General features: G+C 46.8%; 1 protein-coding gene across 9 annotated transcripts in view; it reads left to right on the forward strand.

Moving 5' to 3' along the window:
- The window catches only part of STX8 (syntaxin 8), a 209,305-nt gene that overhangs the window by 62,706 nt on the left and 119,893 nt on the right, over nt 1-26,706 (forward strand). For all 9 annotated transcript variants that reach the window (XM_045164846.1, XM_045164852.1, XM_045164849.1 and 6 more), the window contains one exon: nt 419-511. In XM_045164846.1, the coding sequence (XP_045020781.1) occupies nt 419-511 (93 nt within the window). The remainder of the gene's footprint in view (nt 1-418; nt 512-26,706) is intronic.

The following is a 26,706-nucleotide window of genomic DNA, read 5'->3' on the forward strand; positions in this document are numbered from 1 at the left end:
AAAAAATTAGTAGTGATGTTGGAACTTTTATGTCTTTTTCTATTTTATTCTTCTGTGCATTCTCTGTCTGTATCCTTTGCCCATTTAAAAAAAAAAAGAGGAAGATTGTCTTATTGATTTCTACATGCTCTTTATTATCAGAAAGTATAAACATTTATGTAGTCAAATCTTACTTATTTATAATATTTAAAATTTAATTCATCTGGAAATTATTTTCATTTAAGTTCTGAAGTGTAGGTATTTAACTTTTTTCTTTATTTTGTTCCAATACTGTTAACTATTTTCTCTTTTTTTCTGACTGATTTCAAATGTTACTTTGATTATGTATTGAATTGTGTTCCATGCCTGGGTCTGTTTCTGGACCTAAATTGTTTTCCTTAGGTTTTTAGTGAGTTAACTGCCTTACTTTTTCTTTCAGAACAGGACGCAGGCCTCGATGCCCTTTCCTCAATCATAAGTCGCCAGAAACAAATGGGGCAGGAAATTGGGAACGAACTGGATGAGCAAAACGGTAAGAACGTGTCCGACATTGATTAGATTTGCCACTGAGTACTAGTGCTGAAGGCTTGACTATTTGTTAGATGACTCTGATATTACAGAGCACCGAAAGTAGTTTAACGTCTGTGGATTATTATAGTTTAATGCGATTGAGGGTGGTCTGCGGCCGATTTAGATTGTAGTTACTAAACACTAGGTTAAGAAACTTAATAAAAAATCTCCAGTTTTTGAAGCTGCTTTGAAAAGTGCTTTGTTCTGTGATCGAGTTATCCCCTGGGCCCTCGTTATGTGGTCACGGAGTGAGGTGGCTCAGTGCTTTTTGAGGACGCAGGGTCAGGGCACATGGAGCCTACAGGGACATGTCCTCTGCACACCCAGAGAGTTGGCTCCTCTTCCATCATAAATATCAGGCTGGGGGACAAAAAAGTTGTACGTGAAGCTTTTTTATTTCAGGGCTTGATGTGATGAACCTGGCAAGAGAAAGATCAGTTTTCAAACCCACAAGCAAGATGGCTTGGGAGAAATTAAGCATTAAGTTAGGAGCCTACCCGGCAGGCTCTGGAACTTAAAGTGTGTGGCTGAGGGTACAGGGGCTGGAATGGAAGATGCAGCAGTAGGATTATGTGGGGAAAAGGGAACAGAGGCAGGGGACTGATGGCACTTTTACTGAGTGGTCTTGGTCAGGGGAATGGGGGAGGGGGAAGTCACTGGTTTGGAGCGGAGGTCCTAAGTCCAGTGTGGACACATTCAGCGAGAGATGCCAATGAGAAATCTGAGTCACAGCATCTAGTGGACAGTGGCGGATAAGGTACCAGAGCTCAGCAAGAGGACAGGACCACAGGGAAGAGAAGAGAAGTGAGAAGCTTCAGTGTAGAGGCGATAGGTAGAAGCAAAAGAATAGTTGCGTTTCAGTGAGGCTGGTGTTGATCAAAGGCCTCTGCTGGGTGCTAAGCCCTTCATTCTGCACCATTTCATTTAATCAGCACAGCATCGTGAAGGCGACATTATCACTGTTTGTCAGAGACGAAGCCCAGAGTGGCCGAGGCGCCCCGTTACGTCACCTCACTTGTCAGGAACAGACATGAAATTTCACTCCAGCTTCCTCTCTAAGGAAGACAAAGTAAGGAGAGAAAAGCAAAAGGCTCTAAGGTGCTAGCTTGTGGTCATAGTGTCGTGGAGGCTCACGGTGGAATGGCTTTCAAGAAAGGTTACCCCGTATGGAGCCCTGGGAGTCAGTGGTTGCTTGCTCCAAATGGGGGCTGCACCTGTCAGACTGTATAAGCTCCACTTCTCGTCATCTCTCTAAGCAGTGAGTTCATTTGTTGCTATAGTACTATTCCATTTATCTATCATAAATGAACAAATAAGTTAATTCCATTTGTCTGCCATTGGTCATAAATAAATAGGTCAGCAAAGCAAATGGAGAAGTCCTCTAGCATTATCATCCTAGCGTTAGTCACGGTCATGTCCGACTCTTTGCAGCCCCCATGGGCTGTAGCCTGCCAGGCTCCTCTGTCCATGCAATTCTCCAGGCAAGCATACTGGAGTGGGTAGCCAGTCCCTTCTTCAGGGGATATTCCCCAGGGATGGAACCTGGGTCTCCTGTACTACGGGCAGATTCTTTACTGTCTGAGCCACCAGGAAAGCCCTCATCCTACTATACCAGTAGAGGTTCTTAATGCTTTAAGCACAGAGGGGAGGACAGTTCAGTCCTTTGCCAATGGTGCTGACATGCACGTACTAATTCATGTATTTGCATTTAACTCAATTACTGGCCAGTTCCTTCCTTGAAAGATAGTATTTGTAAGAAAATTGGCTCTGTAGAAAGTCTGCTTATCATAGGTATAACTTTTCTTTATCCCAAGGAAGTTTAGCTTGCTCACTGGGTCAGAAAGAACACTGGCCACATGCTAATAAAGCATGTCCATCCTGTGATGTGCTCGGATAAGCCGTGTCCAATAACCATGGTCCATGGTCAAGCTGGTTGGTGCCTACCTTAGTGAGGTTGACTTACTGACTTCCCAGATGAAATTGCCATGTATTTTCTTTTTTAAAAAATTTTATTTATTTATTTTTGGCTGTCTTGGGTCTTTGTTGCTTTGTGGGCTTTTTCTCTAATTGTGACAGCCAAGGGCTCCTCGATAGTTGCAGTGCATGGGCTTCTCGTTGTCGTGGCTTCCTGAATTGGCAAGCAGAGTCTTAACCACTCAGCCATCAGGGAAGCCCACCAGGCATGTCCGAATCTTATGTTTCCTCCTGTTCAGTAGTTGTGCTTTGCTGTATATTAGAATCATCTGAGAACCTTCTAAACCTTCAAAGCCCAGGCCATACCCAAATTGGTTTTCTGTTGTTGCTATAACACATCACTACAGACTCCATGGCTTTAAGCAATGCAAACTCCTTATCTTATGGTTCTGGAGATCATAAGTCTGCCATGCTCTCCCTAGAGGAGGTGTTGGCAGGGCTGTACTCCTTCCTGGAGGCTCTAGGGGAGAATTCGTTTCCTTGCCTTTTCCAGTGTCTGGAGGCTGTCTGCATTCCTTGGCTTGTGGCCCCCTTCTCCATCTTCAAAGCCAGCAATGTGGACTGAGTTCTTCTCACATTGCATCACTCTGACCTCTAACGCCTGCCCCTCTCTTCCTCTTTTAAGGGCCTTTGTGATGACACTGGGCCTATCCAGATAATCCAGAAGGGTTTCCTAGTTAAAGCCAACCTTAATCCATCTGCAACCTTGATGCCCCTTAGCCGTGTAACCTAACATTCTCAGATTTGGGGACCTAGATGTCTTTAGGGGGCTGCTGTCTGCCCAGCACGATACCTGATGCCAGTTAAGGCAGAATCTCTAGGATGAGACCTAAGCAGGAGTACTTTGTAAAGCTCCACAGATGGTTTCAACAGGCTGCCAGGTTTGGGAACCAGTGCTCCTGTTGAATGGGGTTTCCCAGGTGGCTCAGTGGTGAAGAGTCCGCCTACCAATGCAGGAGATACAGGTTCGATCCCTGGGTCGGGAAGGTCTCTTGGAGAAGAAAATGGCAACCCACTCCAGTACTCTTGCCTGGAGAATCCCATGGACAGAGGAGCCTGGCGGGTTACAGTCCACAGGGTCAAAGTCAGACAGAGCTGAGGACAAGCACAAGCCCTTGTTGAATATGCTGAGAGAATGTGTCTTGTACTGTACTTTTCTCCTTGTATGCTCACATGACAGATATAAAGCCCGCATGTGTACAGACCATTCACATGGTTACATGTTACATGTTTGCTGTCCTGGTCGCACAGACTGTCTTCCCATCGCACTGCTTTACCCGCATCCCTCTCATCTCTTCCTCTGCACCTCCACAGTCCTCATCTCCGTCCCAGGCCCAGATACATACATGTGTACATGGACAAACATGAGGTATTTTCCCACAAGTTGCCAAAACAAGCTGGGTTTTTCTCTGCGGTGGCCTCCCACTGAGCCTGCAGCCATGCTGGTGGTTTTCCGATGTGCACGCTCGCCCCTCAGAAATAGGGCAGAGTCAGCCATTCTCCTTCAGAGGAATGGAGAGGCTCCCTGAGGGTAAAAGGTGATACCCCTGCTAGGACCGTGGTCAGTCTTTGTTCCTTTCGCCACAGTCAAGGCCACTCTGCAGTTGAGGTGTTGAGCACAGGGGTGCTGCCCCATCTGGGGTTTTACTGTGACCCGTGTGTGTCACGAGGCATCTGGGACCCTGGAGAAGGTTACCACTTTTGGTTGTAAATATCTCTCCGTGGTTTATGGGTCTACTGAATTGTTCTTTTGGTTTTCACTGAATGAGCGAAATAATAGGCTAAGATCATGGCCAGCCGGGCCAGGCTGGAGTCGGGTATCCGACCCTTAACTAAGAAAATACACGGTACTGAGAACATAACCACAAAGCTGAAGGGCTGGATCGTCATCACTGCAGGAATTAAGATTCCAGTCTCCTCATAGAGTTCAAAAGGGCCTGACCCACGCCAGTAATTATACCCTGTTCACATGCCAGGGACCCAGCCTAATGAGGAAGGGGACTGGCGGTTCAGTGACGAGGCGGGTGGTGGGAGACCTGGATGTCTGGTGGGTGTGGGCACTGGCAGCTGGCGAAGGTGAGGGGATGCAGGAGAGAGAGGGGCGGAGGCCTGAGGTCACCAGGGAGACCCCCACGAGGGACCAGGTCACAATGAACCGCGTGGACGACCCAGAGGAAGAGGGCTCGTGCTGGGCTGACTCCCCAGATGCTGTTCCAAGGTGAAGCTGCAAAAAAGTCTTACAGAAAAATCCTTTAAAGTTCACGCTCAAATTAAAGTTCGTGTTCAAGAGCACAGGGCCTTTTCAAAGAAACACTAAAGAAAATGAACGGGACTGACTTGACTAAAGCGGGTATTTCAGATACCCGGTTTGGCCGTTGGCCAAGCTTTGAAGCCAGAGCCCAGAAGAACCCCAGAAACCCAGTTCCAAGAGAGGGAACAGCACCAAGAACAGGCTGTGTCACCAACCTCTGCCAGCAGATTCATTTTGATGTTCAAATATGCCAGCTTCAGCCAGCCCTTTTGATGTTTCTCCATCAACCTTTGAGCACTTCCTTGCCTTTTGGAAGAAACCACGGTGACAAGGAAGGTGACTTGTCTCTGTTGGCAGCCTCAGTACTGGGGTTGAGGAGACCAGGGTGTGCTTTGAGAGAAGACCTAGACAAAATGCTGAAAGATTTCATGTACATATCAGTGAATTACCATCTCATTCATTAAGAGATTTGTGAGTTCCACAGGCTCAGAGACTCATAGGATGGAGAGGCATTTCTGAGGTCACTCCCTTCCCCCATCCCCTGCCATCTTTTCGTCTTTGGGAAGAATTCCACTCGGTCACCCTTGTCTGTTATCATTGGTGCTTCCCTCTGGCGCCCCCGGAGGCGTCGTAAGCTCTCTGGCCACACAGAAGCGGCACGTTCATACGTTGCTTGTTTCTGCTGACTGGCTCCATAATCTGCCTGTACCTATGAAATCATTTATTTTCTATTTCGTAAAAGTTTATCAAATAAACTTTTTATTAACCTAACAAGAAAAGGCCTCATTAAACCTGGTAAGATCTGTGCAGAGTGATACTTTTCCTTACGTAGTACATCCTCCGTCCATTCAGCAAGCACTGAGGGCCGACTGTGTGTGCTCAGCTCTGTGCTAGAACCCGCCACGTCCATCAGGTGTCGGGAGACTTGGCTTCTGCCCTCAGGGAGCTTCTGCTCTGGAGGGGGAGGCAGAGGTTAGACAGACAACTGCACAGACGCCCAGCTGTAGACGGTGGTAGTGACGTCCCCGGGCGCCTTGAGAACACAGAGCAGAGGAGACTGACACGGTTTAGCACTGAGAAAGCCTGCCCTCGAGGAAATAATACCTGTGCTGGGATTTACAGGGAAGACCGCTGCTGTCTCACTGTGACTATATATTTTTTCCTTTTCCCTTGTATTTCTTACGATTTTTGCTTTATGTATCTTTGTTTCTTTGTTGTTAAGGTGTCTAATGGTTTATGATGTCTATCTTCTTTGTGAAGTGTACCTTCTATCATTAAAAAAAGTAATAATAAAAAATAAAGGGAAGACCATTTCCAACAGCAGGAACAGCATATGCAAAAAGCCCTTTCATGGAAAGAAGGGTAACACGGGTGAGAAACGAGGGCAAAAGCCTGCTGATCCCAGAGTCCAGGGAGCCCAGGGAAATGTTAGAACAGTGAGCAGGGGAAGGCGGAAATCAGAGTAGTTTTTCTGTGATTAACATTTTATTCGCAGTTGTTGTTTAGTTGCTAGGTGTGTCCGACTGTTTTGCAACCCCATGGACTGTAGCCTGCCAGGCTGCTCTGTCCATAGGATTCCCCAGGCAAGATTACTGGAGTGGGTTGCCATTTCCTTCTCCAGGGGAATCTTCCCAACCCAAGGATCGAATCCGCGTCTCCTGCATCGTCAGGCGGATTCTTTACTAATGAGCCATGTGGAACGGTACAGGTTGTCAAAAATGGTAGACTGAGCTGACGGGAAGCCCCTCACTCCCTTCCCGAAACACATGAAAATATTAGATAAGACATTTTAAAAACTGATTTATGCTTCTTAACTGAGCTTGAACGCAAGAGTTTCTCCAGGTGTCAGAAAGGAGAGCGCTGCCCCACAGCAGTGAGTGCGGTGGATGCCCCATGGCCCTCAGAGATAATTGAGTGGATGTACACCCTAGGGAAAACTCTGAAAGAGATGGGGATACCAGGCCACCTGACCTGCCTCTTGACAAATTTGTGTGCAGGTCAGGAAGGAACAGTTAGAACTGGACCTGGAACAACAGACTGGTTCCAAATAGGAAAGGGAGTACATCAAGGCTGTATATTGTCACCCTGCTTATTTAACTTATATGCAGAGTACATCATGAGAAACGCTGGACTGGAAGAAGCACAAGCTGGAATCAAGATCGCCGGGAGAAATATCAATAACCTCAGATATGCAGATGACACCACCCTTATGGCAGAAAGTGAAGAGGAACTAAAAAGTCTCTTGATGAAGGTGAAAGAGGAGAGTAAAAAAGTTGGCTTAAAACTCAACATTCAGAAAACAAAGATCATGGCATCTGGTCCCATCACTTAATGGGAAGTAGATGGGGAAACAGTGGAAACAGTGTCAGACTTTATTTTTTGGGGCTCCAAAATCACTGCAGATGGTGACTGCAGCCATGAAATTAAAAGACGCTTACTCCTTGGAAGGAAAGTTATGATCAACCTAGATAGCATATTGAAAAGCAGAGACATTACTTTGCCAACAAAGGTCCATCTAGTCAAGGCTATGGTTTTTCCAGTAGTCATGTATGGATGTGAGAGTTGGACTGTGAAGAAAGCTAAACGCCGAAGAATTGATGCTTTTGAAGTGTGGTGTTGGAGAAGACTCTTGAGAGTCCCTTGGACTGCAAGGAGATCCAACCAGTCCATTCTGAAGGAGATCAGCCCGGGGATTTCTTTGGAGGGAATGATGCTGAAGCTGAAACTCCAGTACTTTGGCCACCTCATGTGAAGAGTTGACTCATTGGAAAAGACTCTGATGCTGGGAGGGATTGGGGGCAGGAGGAGAAGGGGACGACAGAGGATGAGATGGCTGGATGGCATCACTGAATCGATGGATGTGAGTCTGAGTGAACTCCGGGAGTTGGTGATGGACAGGGAGGCCTGGCGTGCTGCGATTCATGGGGTCGCAAAGAGTCGGACATGACTGAGCGACTGAACTGAACTGAACTGACACCCTAGGGACTAGTGTTTTAGTATCCATGCAGAGATGAGAGCTGGGCTATAGTCCCTGGCATTGTGAGGGACTGAAAGCAGGCTCTGCATGCAAAGCCAGGAGCTGAGAAATGACCACTTTATGGGAAAACGAATCTCCCCTACCCCCACCCAAGAATGAGATACTCAGTGAGGCCACCCACCTTGGGCCACAGCCTGTCTTACATTTTTAACATGTAGGCTTCAGTTTATGTTTTTCTAACAAAGTCTAAAGCAAATATACCTCTCTGAATAAATCCAGATTAGAATTATTAAACTTTCCTTCAGACACCTCCTCTTTCATGTTTTAAACTGAAGTCCTCTTTTATTTTCTACTGACTTTATTTAGATTAACCAACATGTTTTTACTGATTTCTATTTCTACTCTCTTTTCTGTTACTCAGCTGTAAGTTTTAATACTCATGATTGTACGTTTTTAAGATTGTAAAGTCCTTTAAACCTTTGAATGGTACCCATCAGAACTTTGCATCTTCCTTCTGCTTTTTGCAGTGTTTCTGAGTCCTCCAGGTACGTTTTGGTTTGTTCATCTCCGTCTTAATGCTGTTACAGGCTGAATTATGTCTTCTCAACATTTACAGATTGAAAGTCCTGACTCCCAGAACCTCAGAATCTGATTGTATTTGGAATTAGAGTCTTGCTTTCATTCTTTTTTTAACTTTTTATTTAATATTGGAGTATAGCTGGTCAACAACGTTGTGATAGTTTCAGGTGGACAGCAAAGGGATTCAGCCATGCATATACATGTAACCATTCTCCCCCAAGCTCCCCTCCCATCCAGGCTGCCACATAACATTGAGCAGAGTTCCCTGTGCCGTAAAGTAGGTCCTTGTTGGTTATCCATTTTAAATACAGCTGTGGGTACATGACCATCCCAAACTCCCTAACTATCCCTTCATCCCATCCTCCCCCAACCACAACCATAAGTTTGTCCTCTAAATCTGTGAGTCCGTCTCTGTTTTGTAAATCAGTTCATTTGTATCATGGAAATGGGTGTTTAAAGAGGTGATTGAGTTAAAATGAGGTCATTGGGTTGGGCCCTATCCTATATAATTGGTGTCCTTATAAGTAGAGGAAATTAGGGCATGGATGGGAGACTACGTGAGGACACAGAGAGAAGACGGCTGACTGCAGGTCGAGGAGAGAGGCCTCATCAGAAGCCAGTTCTGCTGACACCTTGATCTCCTACTTCTAGCCTCTAGGATTGAGAGAAAATAAACGTCTGTTGTTGAAGCCCTCAGGCTTGGACTTTGTTAAGGCAGGTCCATGAGTCAAGGACCATGCTGATGAGTAGCACACCAGGCTCCTCTGTCCTTCACTCTCTCCCTGAGTTTGCTCAAATTCATTTCCTACAAGTCAGTGATGCTATCTAACCATCTCATCCCCTGCTGCCCCCTTCTTTTGCCTTCAGTCTTTCCAAGCATCAGGATCTTTTCCAGTGAGTCAGCTCTTCACATCAGGTGGCCAAAGTACTGGAGCTTCCATTTCAGCATCAGTCCTTCCAATGCGTATTCAGGGTTGCTTTCCTTTAGGATGGACTGATTGGATCTCCTTGCAGTCCAAGGGACTCTCAAGAGTGTTCTCCAGCACCACAGTTCAAAAGCATCATTTCTTCTGTACTCAGCCTTCTTTATGGTCCAGCTCTCACATCCATACATGACTACTGGAAAGACCGTAGCTTTGATTATGCGAACCTTGCATAAGCAAAGAGATGTCTCTGCTTTTTAATACAATGTCTAGGTTTATCGTAGCTTCCCTTCCAAGGAGCATGTCTTTTAATTTTGTGGCTGCAGTCACTGTCCTCAGTGATTTTGGACCCTAGGAAGGTAAAATCTGTCACTGCTTTTCCCCCTTCTGTTTGCCATGAAGCGATGGGACCAGATGCCATGATCTTAGTTTTGGTAGGTTTGTTTACCCCCAAACCTTCTTTCTTGAGTGTCCTCTCTGTGGGCAGGCAGGGGTACCAGCAGGCACCTTCCCTGCAGCATGACGTGGACACAGCAGATTCAGGACCTCTGGCTGCAACCCTGACCCCCACATCACTAAGGGAAGGAAAACTTTAACCTCAGGGTGACATTCTTGTATGTGTTTATTTCTTTTCACTTCTGTCTATCTTAGAGGCTCCTGTTCAACTCATTCTGAGCCTGAACCCCAACACTGTGGGCTCCCCAGGCAAACCCTCCTCTCCAGAGAGAGTGCTCCGGGCGCTCCAGCTGGTGGCCACTTCTGCAGACTCCAGGCTCCACCAAACAGGGTGGAGGCCCGCCCAGCTCAGCTGCTCTCTAGACAGCCCTGCCCTCAGATGCCCCGTCCCTGCCTCCCGGCCTCTTCTCTGTAGGCCTTTCTTCGGCTCCCAATAGCTATTGACGGCAAGCTTGGAGCTTCTCCAGGGTTCTATCAGGAAGAAAGAGCTCCTATCTGTAGCTCTGATCATGTATTTCAAGCTGTTGCCCACCCACCCTCACTGCCCCCCACCCTCACCACCCCCCACCCCCGGTTTTGGTTTATTTGTCAATATAGTCCCAACTATCTTCTTCTTCTTCTTTTTTTTTTTTTAAAGAAAGCCTTTCAAATGACTTATTCACTGACAGCATTTCTTCGTGTTTTCAGGGCCACCATGGATTGATTCTCTCAAAAAATATTTTTACTGGCCTTTCATTGTGCCCATGGGAAGGAAGGGGACAGCCCTGTGTGCTGGCTCTTCTGTCCTGAGCTCAGAGTCTCGCTCTTATATTTTGGACAAAGTCTCAGTATCTATAGACATCATTTTCCTGAAACAGCTAGTGTTGTGGAAGCTCTGGTTAAACAAGTTTTCAAATACAGTCTGTGAAAGTTGTTTTCTGGGGCTTCTGTGATTGGAGTGATACTTCCAAGTTCTGTCAGTCAGTCTGTTGACAGACAGATTTGCTCAGAGATAAGCCACTTAGAGATATGGATGGAAAGTGATTATTTTCCATGTACTTAGGGCTTCCCTGGCGGCTCAGATGATAAAGAATCTGCCCACAATACAGGAGACCCAGGTTGGTTTAGTCCGTGGGTCAGGAAGATCTCCTGCAGAAGGGAATGGCAGCCCACTCCAGTATTCTTGCCTGGAGAATCCCATGGACAGAGGAGCCTGGCGGGCTCCACTCCATGGGGTCACAAAGAGTCAGACACGACTGAGCAACTGACAGACTGACTTGTGGTACTGAGTACTGAGTACTTGATGAATATAAAAGTAGTTCTTTATCAAAACAGTCATTATTAATCTCTCGGAAGGGGTTTTATTATTATTGTGTAGTTGCTATGTCGTGTCTGACTCTTTTGTGACCCTATGGACTGTAGCCCGCTAGGCTCCTCTGTCCATGGGATTTCCCAGGCAAGAATACTACTGGAGTGGGTTGCCATTTCCTTCTCCAAAGGATCTTACCAGCCCAGGGATCAAACCGTCATCTCCTACCTTTCAAGGCGGATTCTTTACTACTGAGCCACAAGGGAAGTCCTAAGAAGGGGCTAGTTGATAATGTAGCTAGTGGGAGTGAGGGAAGAGAGAGAGAGCTCCCCAAGCCTCGTTGTTCAAGGTTTTTTTGTTTTTTTGTTTTTAAATCATGGCTTCATTATACAGGCAGAATCTTCATTGTATAGGTGTGATTGATCAAACCTTTGGCCACATGAGGAACCCAGATTCTTGGAATTTTCTGGGTCTGCCGAAAAGATTCTCAGACCCATGCCTGATGTTTGTCACTGGGAACTTCAATTCTGGTGACCTGGGCTGGAGCTACTTTGGGTCCCAAGACTTATTTTGTCCTCTAGTCTAGTGCTTTCTTTATCCTTTTTTTCTAGGCCAACGTCTTGGTCTTTACTCTGGCCCATGTAGCCGGCTGAGAGATCATCTGATGAGAGAGGCAAGGATTTTCCAAAGGAAAAGCTGTGGAAACAGTTGTCGGGGGAAAGGTCATTTATCTTCAGGCCCTGGGACAGCTGGCCCAGGCGATTCGTTGGGCTTCCCTCTCCCTGGGCTGCACCGAAGTCCCTAGTTGACTTCCAGGAGGGAGGCGGTCAGGCCAGCACCAGCAGCTGGAGTGGAGAGTGAAGGACAGAGGAGCCAGCCAAAACCGGAGACTGTGGAGACTCTCAAGGGGAGGGCCAGAGCAGTCACGGTTAACAGGCGCAGGTCAAGCTGGGGGGCGCTGCCTTCTGCCACCATGACCCAGCGATGGTGCTCTTCCTCGTCCTTGGTGCCTTTGCAGGAAGGGGAGACCCAGAGCTCCCCTTGGAGGTCATGTTGGGGGTCTCCAAGGCCACCTCCAGGCTTGGTGCTTTGTTGAAAGGACTCGTAGAACTCAGCAGATACTTGCCTTCTAAAAATCTGTGCCTACCCTCAAATCAATACTTGTAGTGCTTTTGCAGTTATTCACGGACATGTGTAAAGGGGATAATTCTGGGTTATGTGATGAGCACATTCCCAGCCAAGGTCAAATCAGGTGATGGTCTGCCTTTTTCTTTCTGCTTGCATACAGAGGTGGCCAAAGGAGGAGACTCTGGCTGTGGGGCCAGTTGGATGGGGTTTGAGTCCCAACTCTGGCTCCTGATTTGGGGGGGCCAGCCTCAGGCAAGTCACTTAACAGTTTTGAACCTCATTTTCTCTTTTTTACTGAAGTATAATTGATTGACAATATGGTATTAGTTTCAGGTGTACAGCAAAATGATTCAGATATATGTATGTGTGTATGTATACAAACATAAACACATATATTCTTTTTCAGATTCTTTTCCCTTATAGGTTGTTACAAAGTATCGAGTTTAGTTCTTAGTGCTATACAGTAGGTCCTTGTTGGTTATCTATTTCATTTTCTTTACTGAAGAATAAAATAGAATTCACCAGGATTCTCCTGTTTGTTGTTAGGTTTGAAGATACAATCTATATCTCCATAAAATGTAGACATACAGCAGTTCCATCTTTGCAAATTCCATATTCATGGGGACTGTGTAGAACAGAACCACCATGAATAACGATCGATTCTAGTTGTACTCATGGTCATCGTGATCAATTACAGTGAAAGAGCACAAAGCGAAGTCAGAGCAAGAAAAGGCAGGAGGGGAACCCAGACACATGCTTCCCGCGCCCTCTTCCAACAGTTGGAGTCACACGGGATGGGCCCTCACCCCACAGCAGCTGAGTTATAACAACACCTGTAAAGTGTTGCCAACCAGGGAAGCTCATGAGAGACTCAGGGCCCAGGGATTTTTTTTTTTTTTTTTTTTTCTTTTAGGGAATTGCTATGTTCCCAGATTCCAAAAGGAAAGCTGGCATTAAGCATAAACCAGACTATTTATATGGTTTTGAACTAGTGACCACGCTTACCAGTAATCGGTGGGAACCCTCCCCAAATCCAGGTTCCCAAACACCAGGCAGTTTTGTGAGCAGGCCTTCCTAAGAGAAGCAGTCAGGCCTGGCATGTTCACTGTTTTCCACACAGAGACCTCCACCCAGTGTGGTTTGTTTATCATATCTCTGTGCTTCTCTGTGACTGGAGGGTCCTGGGAGAGTCCTGAGATGAGGTAGGCATGGGCTCTGCAGAAGGGAAGGGGTCCAGGAAGCTGCCGAGGACCCGTGCTCACCTTTCAGCTGCACCTTAACGGAGCTGCGAGGCCGGCTCCGTTAAGCAAGACCTTCTGCTGAGCTCGGTCTCTTTAGGAGCCACAGAGAATGTGCTTTTCAAAGTGGAAGTTCTTTAGCATCTGGGGTGGTGAAAAGGATTGAAGGACTTGGGTAATAAAAACCAAAGCAGCAGGAAGGAAGTGGTCTGATTAGAACCAAGTGCTTAGGTGGGGGGAGAGCGCGTGGGAAAGGAACTGGGGTGTCTGGGCAGTCCTTTCAGGTGGTTCAGGATTGTTAAGGGACCTGGAGCACGAAGGTAGCTCGTCCCTACCGTGCATTTTGGGGAGGAACACCGTGTTCTATATGCAGGCTGACAGTTCCGTCCCTCCAGGAGAGAGGAATTTTAGAGGAAACAATCAGTTGTTCTTAACTATTTAAAACAATAGTTTAAACTATTTTTAAAAAATAGTTTAGGAACTGGGTTGACATCAAAGGTAGAGTTCTCTCAGTTTGGTTAGTTTGAAATCCATAAACACAACTTTAAAAACTTTTTCTGTCGTGTACTAAAAAATTAACCAGGGAGACTTCTGTAGTGGGCCAGTGGCTAAAACTCTGAGCTCCCAATGCAGGAGGCCTGGGTTCAATCCCTGGTCAGGGAACTAGATCCCACATGCTGCAACTAAAGATCTCACATGCCACAATGAAGATCAAAGATCCTGAGTGTCACCATTAAGACCCATGTATAAATAAATTATAAATATTATTATTATTTTTTATTACAAAAAAACAGCCTTTGAAAAGTGTGCTTCAGTGTTAAGTGTTGTGTACCCACCAGTAAGTGAGCTGAAGGAGGCCCCAGTGTGTTTCTGTACCCTGGGGGTCCTTTAGGTAGGATCATTTGAGGCCCCATGTTCTGTTTCTGGCTTCACTCATGACTCCTATAGGGTCTGTTCTATTAGCCCCAGCCACAGCTTGGCGGGTCTTAGGGGTGGGAGTAAGGTGAATACTTATTGACTGTTTTCTTTCATCATCCAGTCAAAAAGCATAAGAGTAGCCATTTTTGTTGTGCTTTGTTTGAAAAGGAATTTTAAAAACTTGCTCTTGTACTTTTCCTTGCTAGAAATGGACAGAGTCTGGGACTTGGTAGGTAGTTTGTGATTGTGAGAGATGTTTCGGGTGGCTTGTGGAGAGATGGGGCTTGAGATGGTGGTTTGGGATGTAAATTGATGAGACGGTTTATTTGCTTTTCACCTTCTGTCCTTGTGTGCGTGCTCAGTCATGTCCGGCTCTTTGAGACCCCGTGGACTGTAGCCCTCCAGGTTCCTCTGTCCATGGGGTTTTCCAGGCAAGAATGCTGGAGTGGATTGTCATTTCCTCCTCCAGGGGATCTTCTCAACCCAGGGATCGAACCTGTATCTCTTGCATTGGCAGGCGGATTCTTTACCACTGAGCCACCTGGAAAGCACCTTCTATCACTTACATATTAATACATGTAGCCTGACATCAGTACAATTAGGCCTCAGTTTTGGGCCCGGAGCATCTGTGTGTGTGTGTGTGTGTGTGTGTTGTGTACAAGAGAGACAGAACACATGTGGGCTTAGACTCGGATGTGAATAGGAATGCATCTGATGCTCTGGGAGTTCACAGTCTGTTATGTACTAGGTGGCGGTCCTGCTCACCCTGCTCAAGGGACTATGTGGGCTCCTCACTTGCCTCACTGAGAGTTCTGTTGTGCTCCTTTGTCTGGCTGGAATAATGCAAAGACCAACCCAGGTGGAGCTTCTCAGTCTCTAAGTTGAGTTTTAAAGGCCTGTGGAGTGTAGGTCATATTGAGGAGGAAAGACACCAAGATGATTATGAAGGCTTTTTTTTTTTTTTCCCCAGCATCTTCTTTTAAGTAGTGTCACTTAACCTTGAAAACTGATTATCTTTTCTTATCCACAGAGGTGTTGAGTCATAGGTTGGATTCTCTTGGGAGCAGCCCCAGGAGGGAGTTTACTAAGCAGGATGTATATCAGGGAGTTCCTGGCGGGGTGGTGGAGGTGGTGGTGGTCAGCCCCTGTGGAAGGGAGGCCATGGAGGCTGGATGGGCAGAAGGAAAAGCTGAGCTCAAAGACAGCCTCAACCAAGCCCACAGGAAGCCTTGGAGCCAAAATGGCCTGTCAGGGTGGGCCCATGTTGAGTTCACACGCCGAGGCCTCTTGACCCCCATCCTGATCAGTCGTCGGACATGGAAGAGTATGTCATTGGGCAGCGCAGCTTTGTGCCCTTGAGACGATCCCCAAGGAAGCTGATGGCCAAAGGCCACCTGGTGAAAGCGCTCTCAGTAGCTGGGGCACTGAGTCCTTCCTTGAAGGAGGGCCCAGGCGGTGCATCTCTGTTGGGTCCACCCCCACCCTGGATCAGCTTTACATATTTGAGAATTGTTAGTGTTGGGAAGCCCAGTTAGCCGGTTGGAGAATGTCCTTGGGAAAATGGCGAAGGGCCAGAAATACCCCGGCTTGGTGTGCTTGGGCAGAAAAACATCTCCTGCCTTTGGTTATGCCCGGCGCCAAGATTTAATAATAAATATTAAGGATGTTGCTTGAGAAAACGGGTTATGGGATAAACACATGGGTCACTTAGAGCATGCTGTCCTTGAAATATTTTTACTGATTAGGTGTTAACCCCATATGCGCTCTGCTGGCTGTATACTCTTAAGCTCTTTGTTCCTACTTCTATAAAAAGGCTTGACTACAAAAATAAACTTGTCAGTCCTTACAAGAGACTGTCCAAGTGTCCTTCTTCCATGTTCATCGCTTCCAAGTCCTGGGGAGAAAATCCCCAACAGTTAGGTCTGCAGAGTCAGAACTCAGCAGGTCAGATGGGATGTACGTTAACTAGAACGCCAAGTCTCTGGGAATGATTGACCCTTACCTGACATTTTCAAGAGACATTTATAAATCTTTGGAATTAAACTAGTATATTGCTTCCACTCAATTTCTAACCATAGCTCTGTTCATCGTTAGGATAAAAATAAGGAACATTGTGTCTTTTCACCTTTTATAGTTAAATGTGTATCATTATGGGAGCTGTGTATTTTAGGGCTTTCTGTCTTTAAAAACTGTTACTCAGTTATAGCTTGTTCAAAAATAACGGGAATCTGTCAGCAGATATAAAGGGTTCTCTTCAGAAACTTGAAATAAGAATAAAAAAAAAAATCACAGCCAGTAGAAATGATAATTAGCTTTGTTTTATCTGCACCAGTGTCCTATTAACTGCATGTTCAGGCTCGTGCCTCTTTTACTTAATAAAAGAAAACTAGTTCCAGACTTCTTTATTCTTTTAAAGATTTCGTACTTCATGGGTAATTTCTTAGAAATTATTTATGTGGCTGCTCTGGGTCTGGGTTGCTGCACGCAGGCTTTCTCTAGTTGCAGTGAGCAAGGGCTGCTCTTGAGTTGTGGTAGTTGCGGTGTGCGGGCTTCTCACTGCAGTGGTCTCTCTCATTGTGGAGCACGGGCTCTAGGGCACGTGGACTCAGTAGTTGTGGCACATGGGCTCAGTTGGTCCGTGGCACGCGGGATCTTCCAGGACTGGGAGTCAAACCTGTGTCCCCTGTTTGGCAGGCAGATTCTTAACCATTGGACCACCAGGGAAGTCCTGGTAATTCTTACTGTTGACTAGTTAATTAAGGGAAAGATGAAATGGGCAGATTTTTAATTGGAGACAGAAACCATTTAAAGAACCCAACTGTCTGAGTTCAGTGGGTTTCCCCCTGGGAATCAGCTTGTATGCTCTCTCTACCTTTCATGGGTTTGTTTTGTTTTATTTTGTTTTTGGTGGAGACGTGGGGGATCTACCTTTTAAAATAGAACAAAGTAAAAACTCCTTACCAAGAAGTTTTTCTCTGTATCTTACCTCAACCCAAGCTCCATTCTGAATTAACGTTGGTTAAAAGCATAAGGGGTGGTAATGACCATGCTGGCTGAAAGGCCTGGACGTGTCTGGGATGGCTGGGAGGGTCAGGACAGTTGCTGTCTGGACTCTGCGACCTGGAGCCTTCCAATGCCCCAAGCCCCTCTGGAGAATGGGCTGAGCATTCTGGCTTTCCCCTTCTCGGGCGGGGGAGCGGCGGGGGAGCGGCAGGGAGGTCCTGCATTTCAGGGAAAGAGAAGGGAATGAAGCCTTTGTCTTTATCTTTGCATGACAGTCACGTCCGGAAGGGTGGACACTGAGTGTTTCACCCGCATAGCCTGTGGCGTGGCCTCAGTGATCAGTCCTGAGACTCAGGCACGGGACTTAACCTCCTCTCTATGCCTGGGTCATCTCGTTTTTAAAGCAGGGAGATGTTTCCACCCCACAGGGTTTCTGTGAGGATTAAATGGGATAAAACACATAACGGGCACCCCATCTCGGATACAGCAAGCTCTCAACAGCTGCTCATTGTGGTCATCATCATGATGCCACGTGCTTCCCAGGTGGTCAGTGAAGTTGGTTGAAATGAGGTTCCGAGGGTTCTCATGGAGCCACCAGGCCACCCCACTTGTTATTCCCATTATGCCTCAGGCCAAGGGAGATGGGCCGGGGGAGTGTCCTGGACACAGGTCGGTGTCTCTTTGTTGGAAACAGTCGTGGGGGATTTAATCCCGATGCCTTTTTAGGGTGAAACTGGCTAGGAGTCTGTCATACCCCTTTTGTGCTTTCATTGTTTTCCTTAGAATTGGAAGAGCTGGCTAGTGTCCGTGCATCTCTGCGAGGCTTGTTTCCCCACTCTCTCTCTCTCTCTCTGTTGAAAGGTCAGTGTTAAGTCCTTTCCAGCAGCCGTCAGGTCTTTCATCTTGGAAATAGTACTTACTTGGTCGCCCAAGGTGATTAATGTACTATAGTCCCTCCATTCTTTGGAAACAGTTGCTCCCCGTGTATTTCCAGGACCATCTTGTACAGCCTCAATCTTGCCAGGTTTTAATTTTTCTCCCATCTATCCGATTCTCCAAAAAGTTTGTTCGGATTTTTCTCTAACAGCGTACAGAAAAGCATGAACAAACTTTTTGGCCAACCCAGTAGTTTTTCCAGGTTCCCCGCCCCCCTTTTCTACCAGCACCAGGGCATGAGGAAGGGGGAAGGACTGTTGCAGAGAACAGTAGTTAAGAACAAAGGCTTTGGAATCAGAGAGGACCTCTTCCCCCCACCCCACCCTACCCCCCTTCTCTCTAGCTGTGGGACCAAGAACCATTTTCTTAATCTTTCCAAGCTTTGTCTCCATATGGGATGATAACACCTACCTTATGGGCCGTGGGGATTAAACTGAATAGTATCCTGCCGGCTGGGCGAAGGCCCCAGGCTCAGCCCTGGAAGCCCTCAGTCAAGGGCGGCCTTGTTGCCCCAACAGCCCTCAGATAGCTCTGAGCACCGCTCAGTTTTTCATCCTCGGTGATGACAGGCATGCGGCCCGAAGAAATGTTTGAACTCGCGTTCTTGAAAGTTCAGTTTCTGCAGGTGAGCCGGCACACCTGTGATACGGCTGCTCTCAGGGTATAAATTTCTCCAGCCCACAGAATTTCCTTTTCACCACGCCCGGCTCATTCCCAATATTAGTTCACCAAACTCAGAGCCTTCTGGTTTTGATTGGCCAGTCAAGGTTCATGGAGGCAAATTCTTTCCTGAGATGGGCCCATATGTTCTGGAAAGGGAGTGTTTGCGAGCCGCCCAGGCGGTCACGGAGACGTGAAGCCAGAAGACAGCATTGTGTTGCCATTTTCAGCAACTCCCGGTGGACAGCCAAGCAGGATGATTAATATTTGAGCATCTTTGTTCTTGCTGTTCCGTTAGAACACCAGCGCTGTTTAAATCACTCTGAAAATAACACGCCTGACATTTCCACGGTTTAAAAAAGAAAAACAACCTGGGGAAGTAATCCACCCCGCCTATTACCGAGGAAGTGTTTTCAGTGAGAAAGGAGAGAAAATTGTCTGACTTGGGGGAGAAGGCTAATTCCAAAGAGCTTCATGGCAGAGAATACATTAAAACCTATGAAGCTCAGAGGCGTGACCCAGCGTGTGTATTTAAGAGGCTGAGATTGGCCTCGGGAGGCACTTAAGCTCCATCACTGGTCCCTGCATCCGGCCACCGAGCTTGTGTTGAACGTGTATTATGCACCCACTTCTGACACCATTTGCTGGAGACATGCACTTGAGATTTTTCAGCCCATGAAGCCATTCGGGAATGTGTGTTATATTGAAGCAGTACCAGAGGCCAGAGAACACAGTTTAATTTCATATTTAAGAACTTTTGTTTCCTTCTTGTGTTGCTCTGTAAATCTAAAGGGAAAGTACAACCTACTCGGGTGTGTGAGGCATGCAGCTAAGTTTGAGACCTGCTTTTAGGGACCGCATTGAGCTGTGGACCTGGATGCACTAACCATTTTCCTCGTGTCGTAGCTGTGTTCTTAAAATAATTGCATGTCATAATTGAAAGATCATAATTACGGATCTCAATTTAGATCACCCCAGTGTATCGTTCTATTTATAAGGTTGCCTTCATTGCTTCAGAAAATGAGCTTCAACTCTTTTTGATAATTGCCTCTTGCAGCTGGTGATTTTTAGGAATCAGATTTAAGGAAGCTGCAGAGTGTATATGACAACTGTCTGCAAGCAGCATGTTTCAGTCCCATGATAAATAAAATATTTAACTTTGGGGAGTTAACATTATTTTGATTCAGAGGAGAGAAATTAATACCAAAAAAAAAGTCTCTTAATGAAATGGATTCCAGTGATGTCTTATTTTCAGTAATTCTGTAGTAAGACATATAATTGTTCTTGTGTGTTGGGTGCCTACTCTGTTCAGGTACTGTCTTCCTGGTTTATGTAAAGTACTGTGTTTAATGCTAGTCCCATTTAAGGGGTGGGAAAACTGACACTGAGAGAACTGAACCCTTGCCTAGGATCCCACAGCAGTAAAATAGCAGCATCCTCTTAAGGCCCTGTACCTGTAGACCAATGAGACACACGGGTGTGTTCCTACACTGGGAGTTCTCAAACATGACTCCTCTGCGAGATTCTCTTCTGTCTTCCTGGAAGCCCAAGGAGGTCTCGCTTCACACCCTTTAGGGCCCAGGTTGAATGGCTCTTTCTTCTTTGAACTCCAAGGGCTGCAACCTAAGGACCAGCACCTCCTCCCTCCTCCCCCAACCCCGTCTTCTGGTGCCTGGGGAGCAGGGCCGGTCCCTCTGTGGGCAGTGTCCCCAGCTCGTTCTCAGACTCTCCTCCTCCGCTCACGTTGCCCCAGGGTAGAGGATTCAAGAAGGTGCCCCCAGACAGTCCTTCCTTGTGCAGACGCACTTTATCAAAAGGAACCAGTGATGGCCCTTTAAGGTTTCCGTGTGTGTTTTATCATTCCACACGTTGTTTTTTGTTTTTCCCTGATAGAAACCCATGAAAGGGAGGAGAAGTCAGGGTTGAAGTGAGGTTTTCTCTGTTCCGTCACAAACAAGCCCAGCTTCCGTTGGCTTAAAACTGCTGTTAAGCCCCTAGAGGGGTCTGATTTTCAGGTTTCCTCCTGTAAAGACCTAAGCCCTGGAAGCTCTCTTTTTAGTGTATTTGTGTCCCTCCTTTGCTGGAACTGGTCACGTGGTCTCGCCCGCCGCCCCCCACCCCCACCCCTTCCCACAGTGGGAAGAACTCCCACTGCCTCCGTGTGTCTGGGCACCTGGCTGTCCTTTGGGCTTATAAGTGAATCACTCTTACTGAGAAGGTCAGGCTTCCTCTTCTTCACCTTCTGCTGGCTTCTGACTCTAGCCCAGCTCCCAAAGGAGTGATGTAGTAGGAATTTTCTAAGGGAGATGAGCCAGAATCTAGGCTGCTGGCAGGTAGGGGGTGTGTGCTCTTAGGAAAAGTTCCACGTAATTCTGATACACATTCTCTCAGCATCCTCCCCCCTCGCATGGTCACTCCTCCTCACACTGACCGTCTGCCTTGCCCATATACCCTCCAGGGTGGGTTCTGTGGATAAGCCTGTAGTTTAGAGTGGTCCATTGTTCAGATCTGTCAGGAAGGAGAATGTTTTTTTTTTTCAGGAGCCATGTTGTTGAGTCGCTAAGTCATGTCCAACCCTTTGCAAAACCCCATGGATTGTAGCAGGCCAGGCTCCCTTGTCCTCCACTATCTCCCATAGTTTGCTTAGATTCATGTCCATTGAGTTGGTGATACCATCCAACCATCTCATCCTCTGTTGCTCCCTTCTCCTCCTGCCTTCAGTCTTTCCCAGCATCAGGGTCTTTTCCAGTGAGTCACCTCTTTGCATCAGGTGGCCAAAGTATTGGGGCCTCAGTATCAGTCCTTCCAATGAATATTCAGGGTTGGTTTCCTGTCAGATTGACTGGTTTGATCAGGAGCTGCATATGTGGTGAAAAATAGGCAGTTTTACTTTGAAGGAACTCTAATTTTAGTTGGAAAGATGATTAGTTATTAAAAAATAATCCTAGGAGATTATTGAGATCAGAGCTGTCACAGAATGATGTGGAAAGTCTACAAAGCAGTTTTCTCAGAAGGCATGGAAGGGGACGACAGAGGATGAGACGGTTGGATGGCATTAGCGACTCAGTCGACGTGAGTTTGAGCAAGCCCCAGGAGTTGGTGATGGACAGGAAAACCTGGTGTGCTGCAGTCCATGGGCTCGCAAAGAGTAGGACACGACTGAGCGACTGAACTGACTGATGGATGGACAGTATTTCTCTTTTCTAGGTTGCACATTGAGAGGGAGGAAGAAAGTTGTTGGCCAACTTAATAAATTTTATGATGGTAATTAATTAAATCTCCATAACAACCTTGTGAGGTAAACACCATTTATACTGTGAAGCCCATTCACCTCCATCTTTCCCAAAGATACAGCACTTAACTCCCCAAGAGGCAGCCTGGCTGCTGCCATCACGTGACAGTTGTTTACTGTGCTCTTCATAAGCCAGTGTCTCCCAGCTCCAGACACCCTCCTGGGCTCTCCTTTGCAATGCTGGAGCTGGCGCTCTGTGAGCCGCATTCTGTCTTGCCAGCTGGCTTCCCATTGAGCTCTGCCAACAGGAAGTGCTAGAAGGATGCTGCAGGGTTGGGGGACAGAGAGGGGCAGGCACCTTCTACTTCATGTCTGCCTGCATCACACGAGCCATGCCTCTTCACCCTGGTAACAGCAGCAGCAGCAATGCCTTCCTGAAGCAGCAGCCGAATGTAGTTTGCAATTTTCCGGTAGTCGCAGGGTCAGCCTCTTCGGGTGCCCACCAGACACTAACACCATCTGAGCGGCAGCCCCTCCATAGAACTTTGAGTTCATTTCCATAGAACCCACCTTTAGGCTCCCAGTTTCAATAATCGCAACTTACTCATTTTGCTACCAATACTGCCTGGCATGCCGCAGTCCATGGGGCTGCAGAGTTGGACACGACTGAGCAGCTGAACGACCACCACCGATACTGCTTCCTTGACGTCTTAGGGTTGTGCTTTCACCGTTTCAAGTACCTAGTTCTCGGCTTTCTAGTTAACAGTTCTCTATGTTAATTCTCTCTCTTAAAATAACTACTGTGGTTTCTGCCCAGGACCCTGACTGACACACCTATAGAACTTGGACTGATACACCGATAGGAACGTCTGACAGAAGTGAGAACTTAGCCCCCGAAGTCTAAGTTTAGCTTCACTAAGCTGCTTGTCCTCATAAGCCATTGTCTTCATCTGTGAGAGCCGCCCTCTAAGCAGCCTCTAACGTACACTCGTACTGCATTGGAAAATTCTGACCGCCTTCGAGGAGCGAGAGCATGACAGCAGACTTGAAATTAGGACCTGGGGTCTGTTTTCTAGCAAGCCGTAGGCTGAGCTGCTTTAAGTCTGGATTACTTTGGACAACGCTGTCATAGCATCACAGGGTGTCCTATGGTAGAAAACAACAGATTTCAACTCAACTCTCCTGCCCTTAATAGACAGAAAAATCTGTAGCTGCATCTCTATATAAAACAGTATAAACAGAAACAACTATAGCTAGAATAAACAGTAAAATTCAAACTGGACCTTGGTTTTCTTGGTAAGATTGAGTTACTGTCTATCCCACAGGACTGATGTGAGATTAAGCCAGATGACATGTAAACACATCCAGCACCATGCTGGACCTTTAGTTCTAAGTCCCTGTAAACGGTGATTATCTCCCCGTCTTGGTGTTTGCTACACTGTGGGGGATCTGATGGCTGACTCTGACATCGGTCCCAAATTATCAGTCTGTGCCGATTACAGCGCAACCATTCCCCTTGTCAAAGATCGGATGGATAACTGGCAGCTGTCCCATCCCAGACCATCAAACATGAAGGAGAAGGCCTCCTAGGGCCTCTGGCAAAGGTTTTCTCTCCCTTCTAGGACAGAAGTGGCTCAGGCTTTTCTTCCTCTGGAAGGTGTGTCTGGACATGACTCTCAGTTCAGTTCAGTCGCTCAGTTATGTCCGACTCTTCGTGACCCCATGAATCGCAGCACGCCAGGCCTCCCTGTCCATCACCAGCTCCCGGAGTTCACTCAGACTCACGTCCATCCAGTCGGTGATGCCATCCAGCTATCTCTCATCCTCTGTCGTCCCCTTCTCCTCCTGCCCCCAATCCCTCCCAGCATCAGAGTCTTTTCCAATGAGTCAACTCTTCACATGAGGTGGCCAAAGTACTGGAGTTTCAGCTTCAGCATCATTCCCTCCAAAGAAATCCCCGGGCTGATCTCCTTCAGAATGGACTGGTTGGATCTCCTTGCAGTCCAAGGGACTCTCAAGAGTCTTCTCCAACACCACACTTCAAAAGCATCAATTCTTCAGTGCTCAGCCTTCTTCACAGTCCAACTCTCACATCCATACATGACCACAGGAAAAACCATAGCCTTGACTAGATGGACCTTTGTTGGCAAAGTAATGTCTCTGCTTTTCAATATGCTGTCTAGGTTGGTCATAACTTGCCTTCCAAGGAGTAAGCGTCTTTTAATTTCATGGCTGCAGTCACCATCTGCAGTGATTTTGGAGCCCCAAAAAAACAAAGTCTGACACTGTTTCCACTGTTTCCCCATCTATTTCCCATGAAGTGATGGGACTGGATGCCATGATCTTCGTTTTCTGAATGTTGAGCTTTAAGCCTACTTTTTCACTCTCCACTTTCACTTTCATCAGGTAACTCACATGACTCTCAGAACCTCTCTAATTACCATTCTGTGACTTTAGGAGGCTGAAGCCCTTGCTGAAGCTGGAAGGACAGAGATTTTTCAGGCCGAGTAGTGGCCCTAAAGTTCATGTCCTGGTCCCTGGAACCTATGACTCTCTTACTTTACACAGAAAAGGTGGACTTGGAGATGTGACTAGGGGTACAGGCCCCAAGATGAGATTATTTTGGATGATCTGCATGGGCCCGACATACAAAGGTCCCTAAAAGTGGAAGAGGGAGGTGGAGAGCCAGTGTCAGAGTGATGTGAGAAGGACTCCGCCAGCCATTGCTGGACTTGAAGGTGGAAGGGGCCGTGAGCCACGGCGTGCAGGCAGCCTCTAGACACTGGCAAAGCAAGGAGATAGGCTCTTCTCTGGGGCTTTCAGAAGAAGCTTCAGCCCTACCAACACACTGATTTCAACCCAGCGAGGCCCAGCTCAGACTTCCCACCTCCAGCTCTGTAAGATAACATGGTGTTTGAAGCCAGTAAGTCTCTGGTCACGTGTTACAGGAGAGATAGGAGACTAGTACAGAGGTGGAAGGAACCTGGTTGCTAAGTGACTTTGCGAACCTCTAATCAGCTGCCCCCTGGAGCTACTCCTGAATTTCTCCTCACATGAGACAAGTTTCTACTTTTAAATCCAGTTGGAGTCGGACTTGCTGTTTCAGGCAGCCCAAGATGTCCTGACTGACACACACATGCTTCACAGAACACTGTATAGGTATCAAGTCAACTCTTAAGTTTGCATTTGTTGAATTGTGAAAAAGTGCTGGAGAAAACCCCTCAGAGTCCACAGCTGAAGAAGCAGGGCTGTTTTCTGATTCATACTAAGTAATAACTTAGAACTCTTTTTTTTTTTTTTTTTTTAAATAAAAGACACAAAAGATGTTTGGAAGGATGGATGAATTATTTTAACACTGAGAGGGCCTGGAACTTCAGCAGGTGCACTTTCAAATTGCCAGATTCATTTCCTCCTGTGACCTCCGGGCATCCAAATTCTCGTTTCCGAAATAACATTTCAACAGACTCCAAGAACACGCCAAGAAGTGATTATTTTTACAAATCCAGATGACTTCCTCATTTAGGATGGCCCCGGCAGAGGTAGAAACGAAGGGAAACATGGACTCTTTTTCCACCTCCGCAGAGAGGGAACAGCCCCATCCCTGGCTCTAACCTAATACTGCTGACAACTCTGAAAGCCGTTATCATCCGGACAGCTGTTCAGTGGCCTTCGTGAACTCAGCTGGGGGCGCGGCCCAGTTTAAGATCAGAGAGGCCAAAGATCAAACGCTATTTCAGTTGGTTTCCCAGCCTTCCCCCACCACTTCTGGGTTTCAGATTAGCGTTTGCAGTTGCTGCCCCAAAGACCATCATAAGACCCACAACCCTCTGTGCTCTCTACATCTCCCACCCCCCAAGTACACATGTTTAGTCTCGCTACCTCCTCCTCCCCTTCACCATCGAACTGGTTTTCTAAGGCAGATAAATCTCATGTCCATGAGAAAACAATACTTCTTGTAACATGGCGCCCAGCCCTGCCTGTCTAGCCAGGGCCTTCTCTGAAAGTTGTTTGTTTAATACGCTTAACATCCTTGGTCGTGATGGTTCTTCCCAGCATCTGCCTGGTTGTCCATTTCTTTGCTTGCACTTCATGGCGCTCAGCATCATCCCCCAAAGGTGGGTATTACCTCCCACCCATCTGAACCTTTCAGAACTACAGTGTGTTTTAAAGCACTGATTCCTTCTCCCAGGAAGCATTATGATCAAGGAACTAAGAACCAGTGTTTTGAAATAGAAACATTTATATTTAACTCTCTAGTTAAGAGATTTTTTTTTTCTTCTTCTTCTTCTTCTGTATTTGGTATCTAAATTCCATTCAAGATTGAAGAGAATTTTTTCCCCTCATACCCCACCTTTCTGCAGCATCAGTTTTCTTCCCCACAAGCACTCTTGTGTTTGAAAAAAGGGAAAACAGAGCTAATCGTTTCAGGTATTTCTCAGCACGACAAAGGCTCCGCCAGGAAGCTCTCAGGTACAGGAATGTCTGGGGTAAAAATGAACCAAGATACTTAGAATAAAACATCCAAGAAGATACAAGATTGCATTATAGTTACTGCCAAGTAAGTAGAATTTAAGTCACATACCAGCTGGGTCAG

The sequence above is a fragment of the Bubalus bubalis genome, chromosome 3, assembly GCF_019923935.1.
Source record: "Bubalus bubalis isolate 160015118507 breed Murrah chromosome 3, NDDB_SH_1, whole genome shotgun sequence".
NCBI lineage: Eukaryota > Metazoa > Chordata > Mammalia > Artiodactyla > Bovidae > Bubalus > Bubalus bubalis.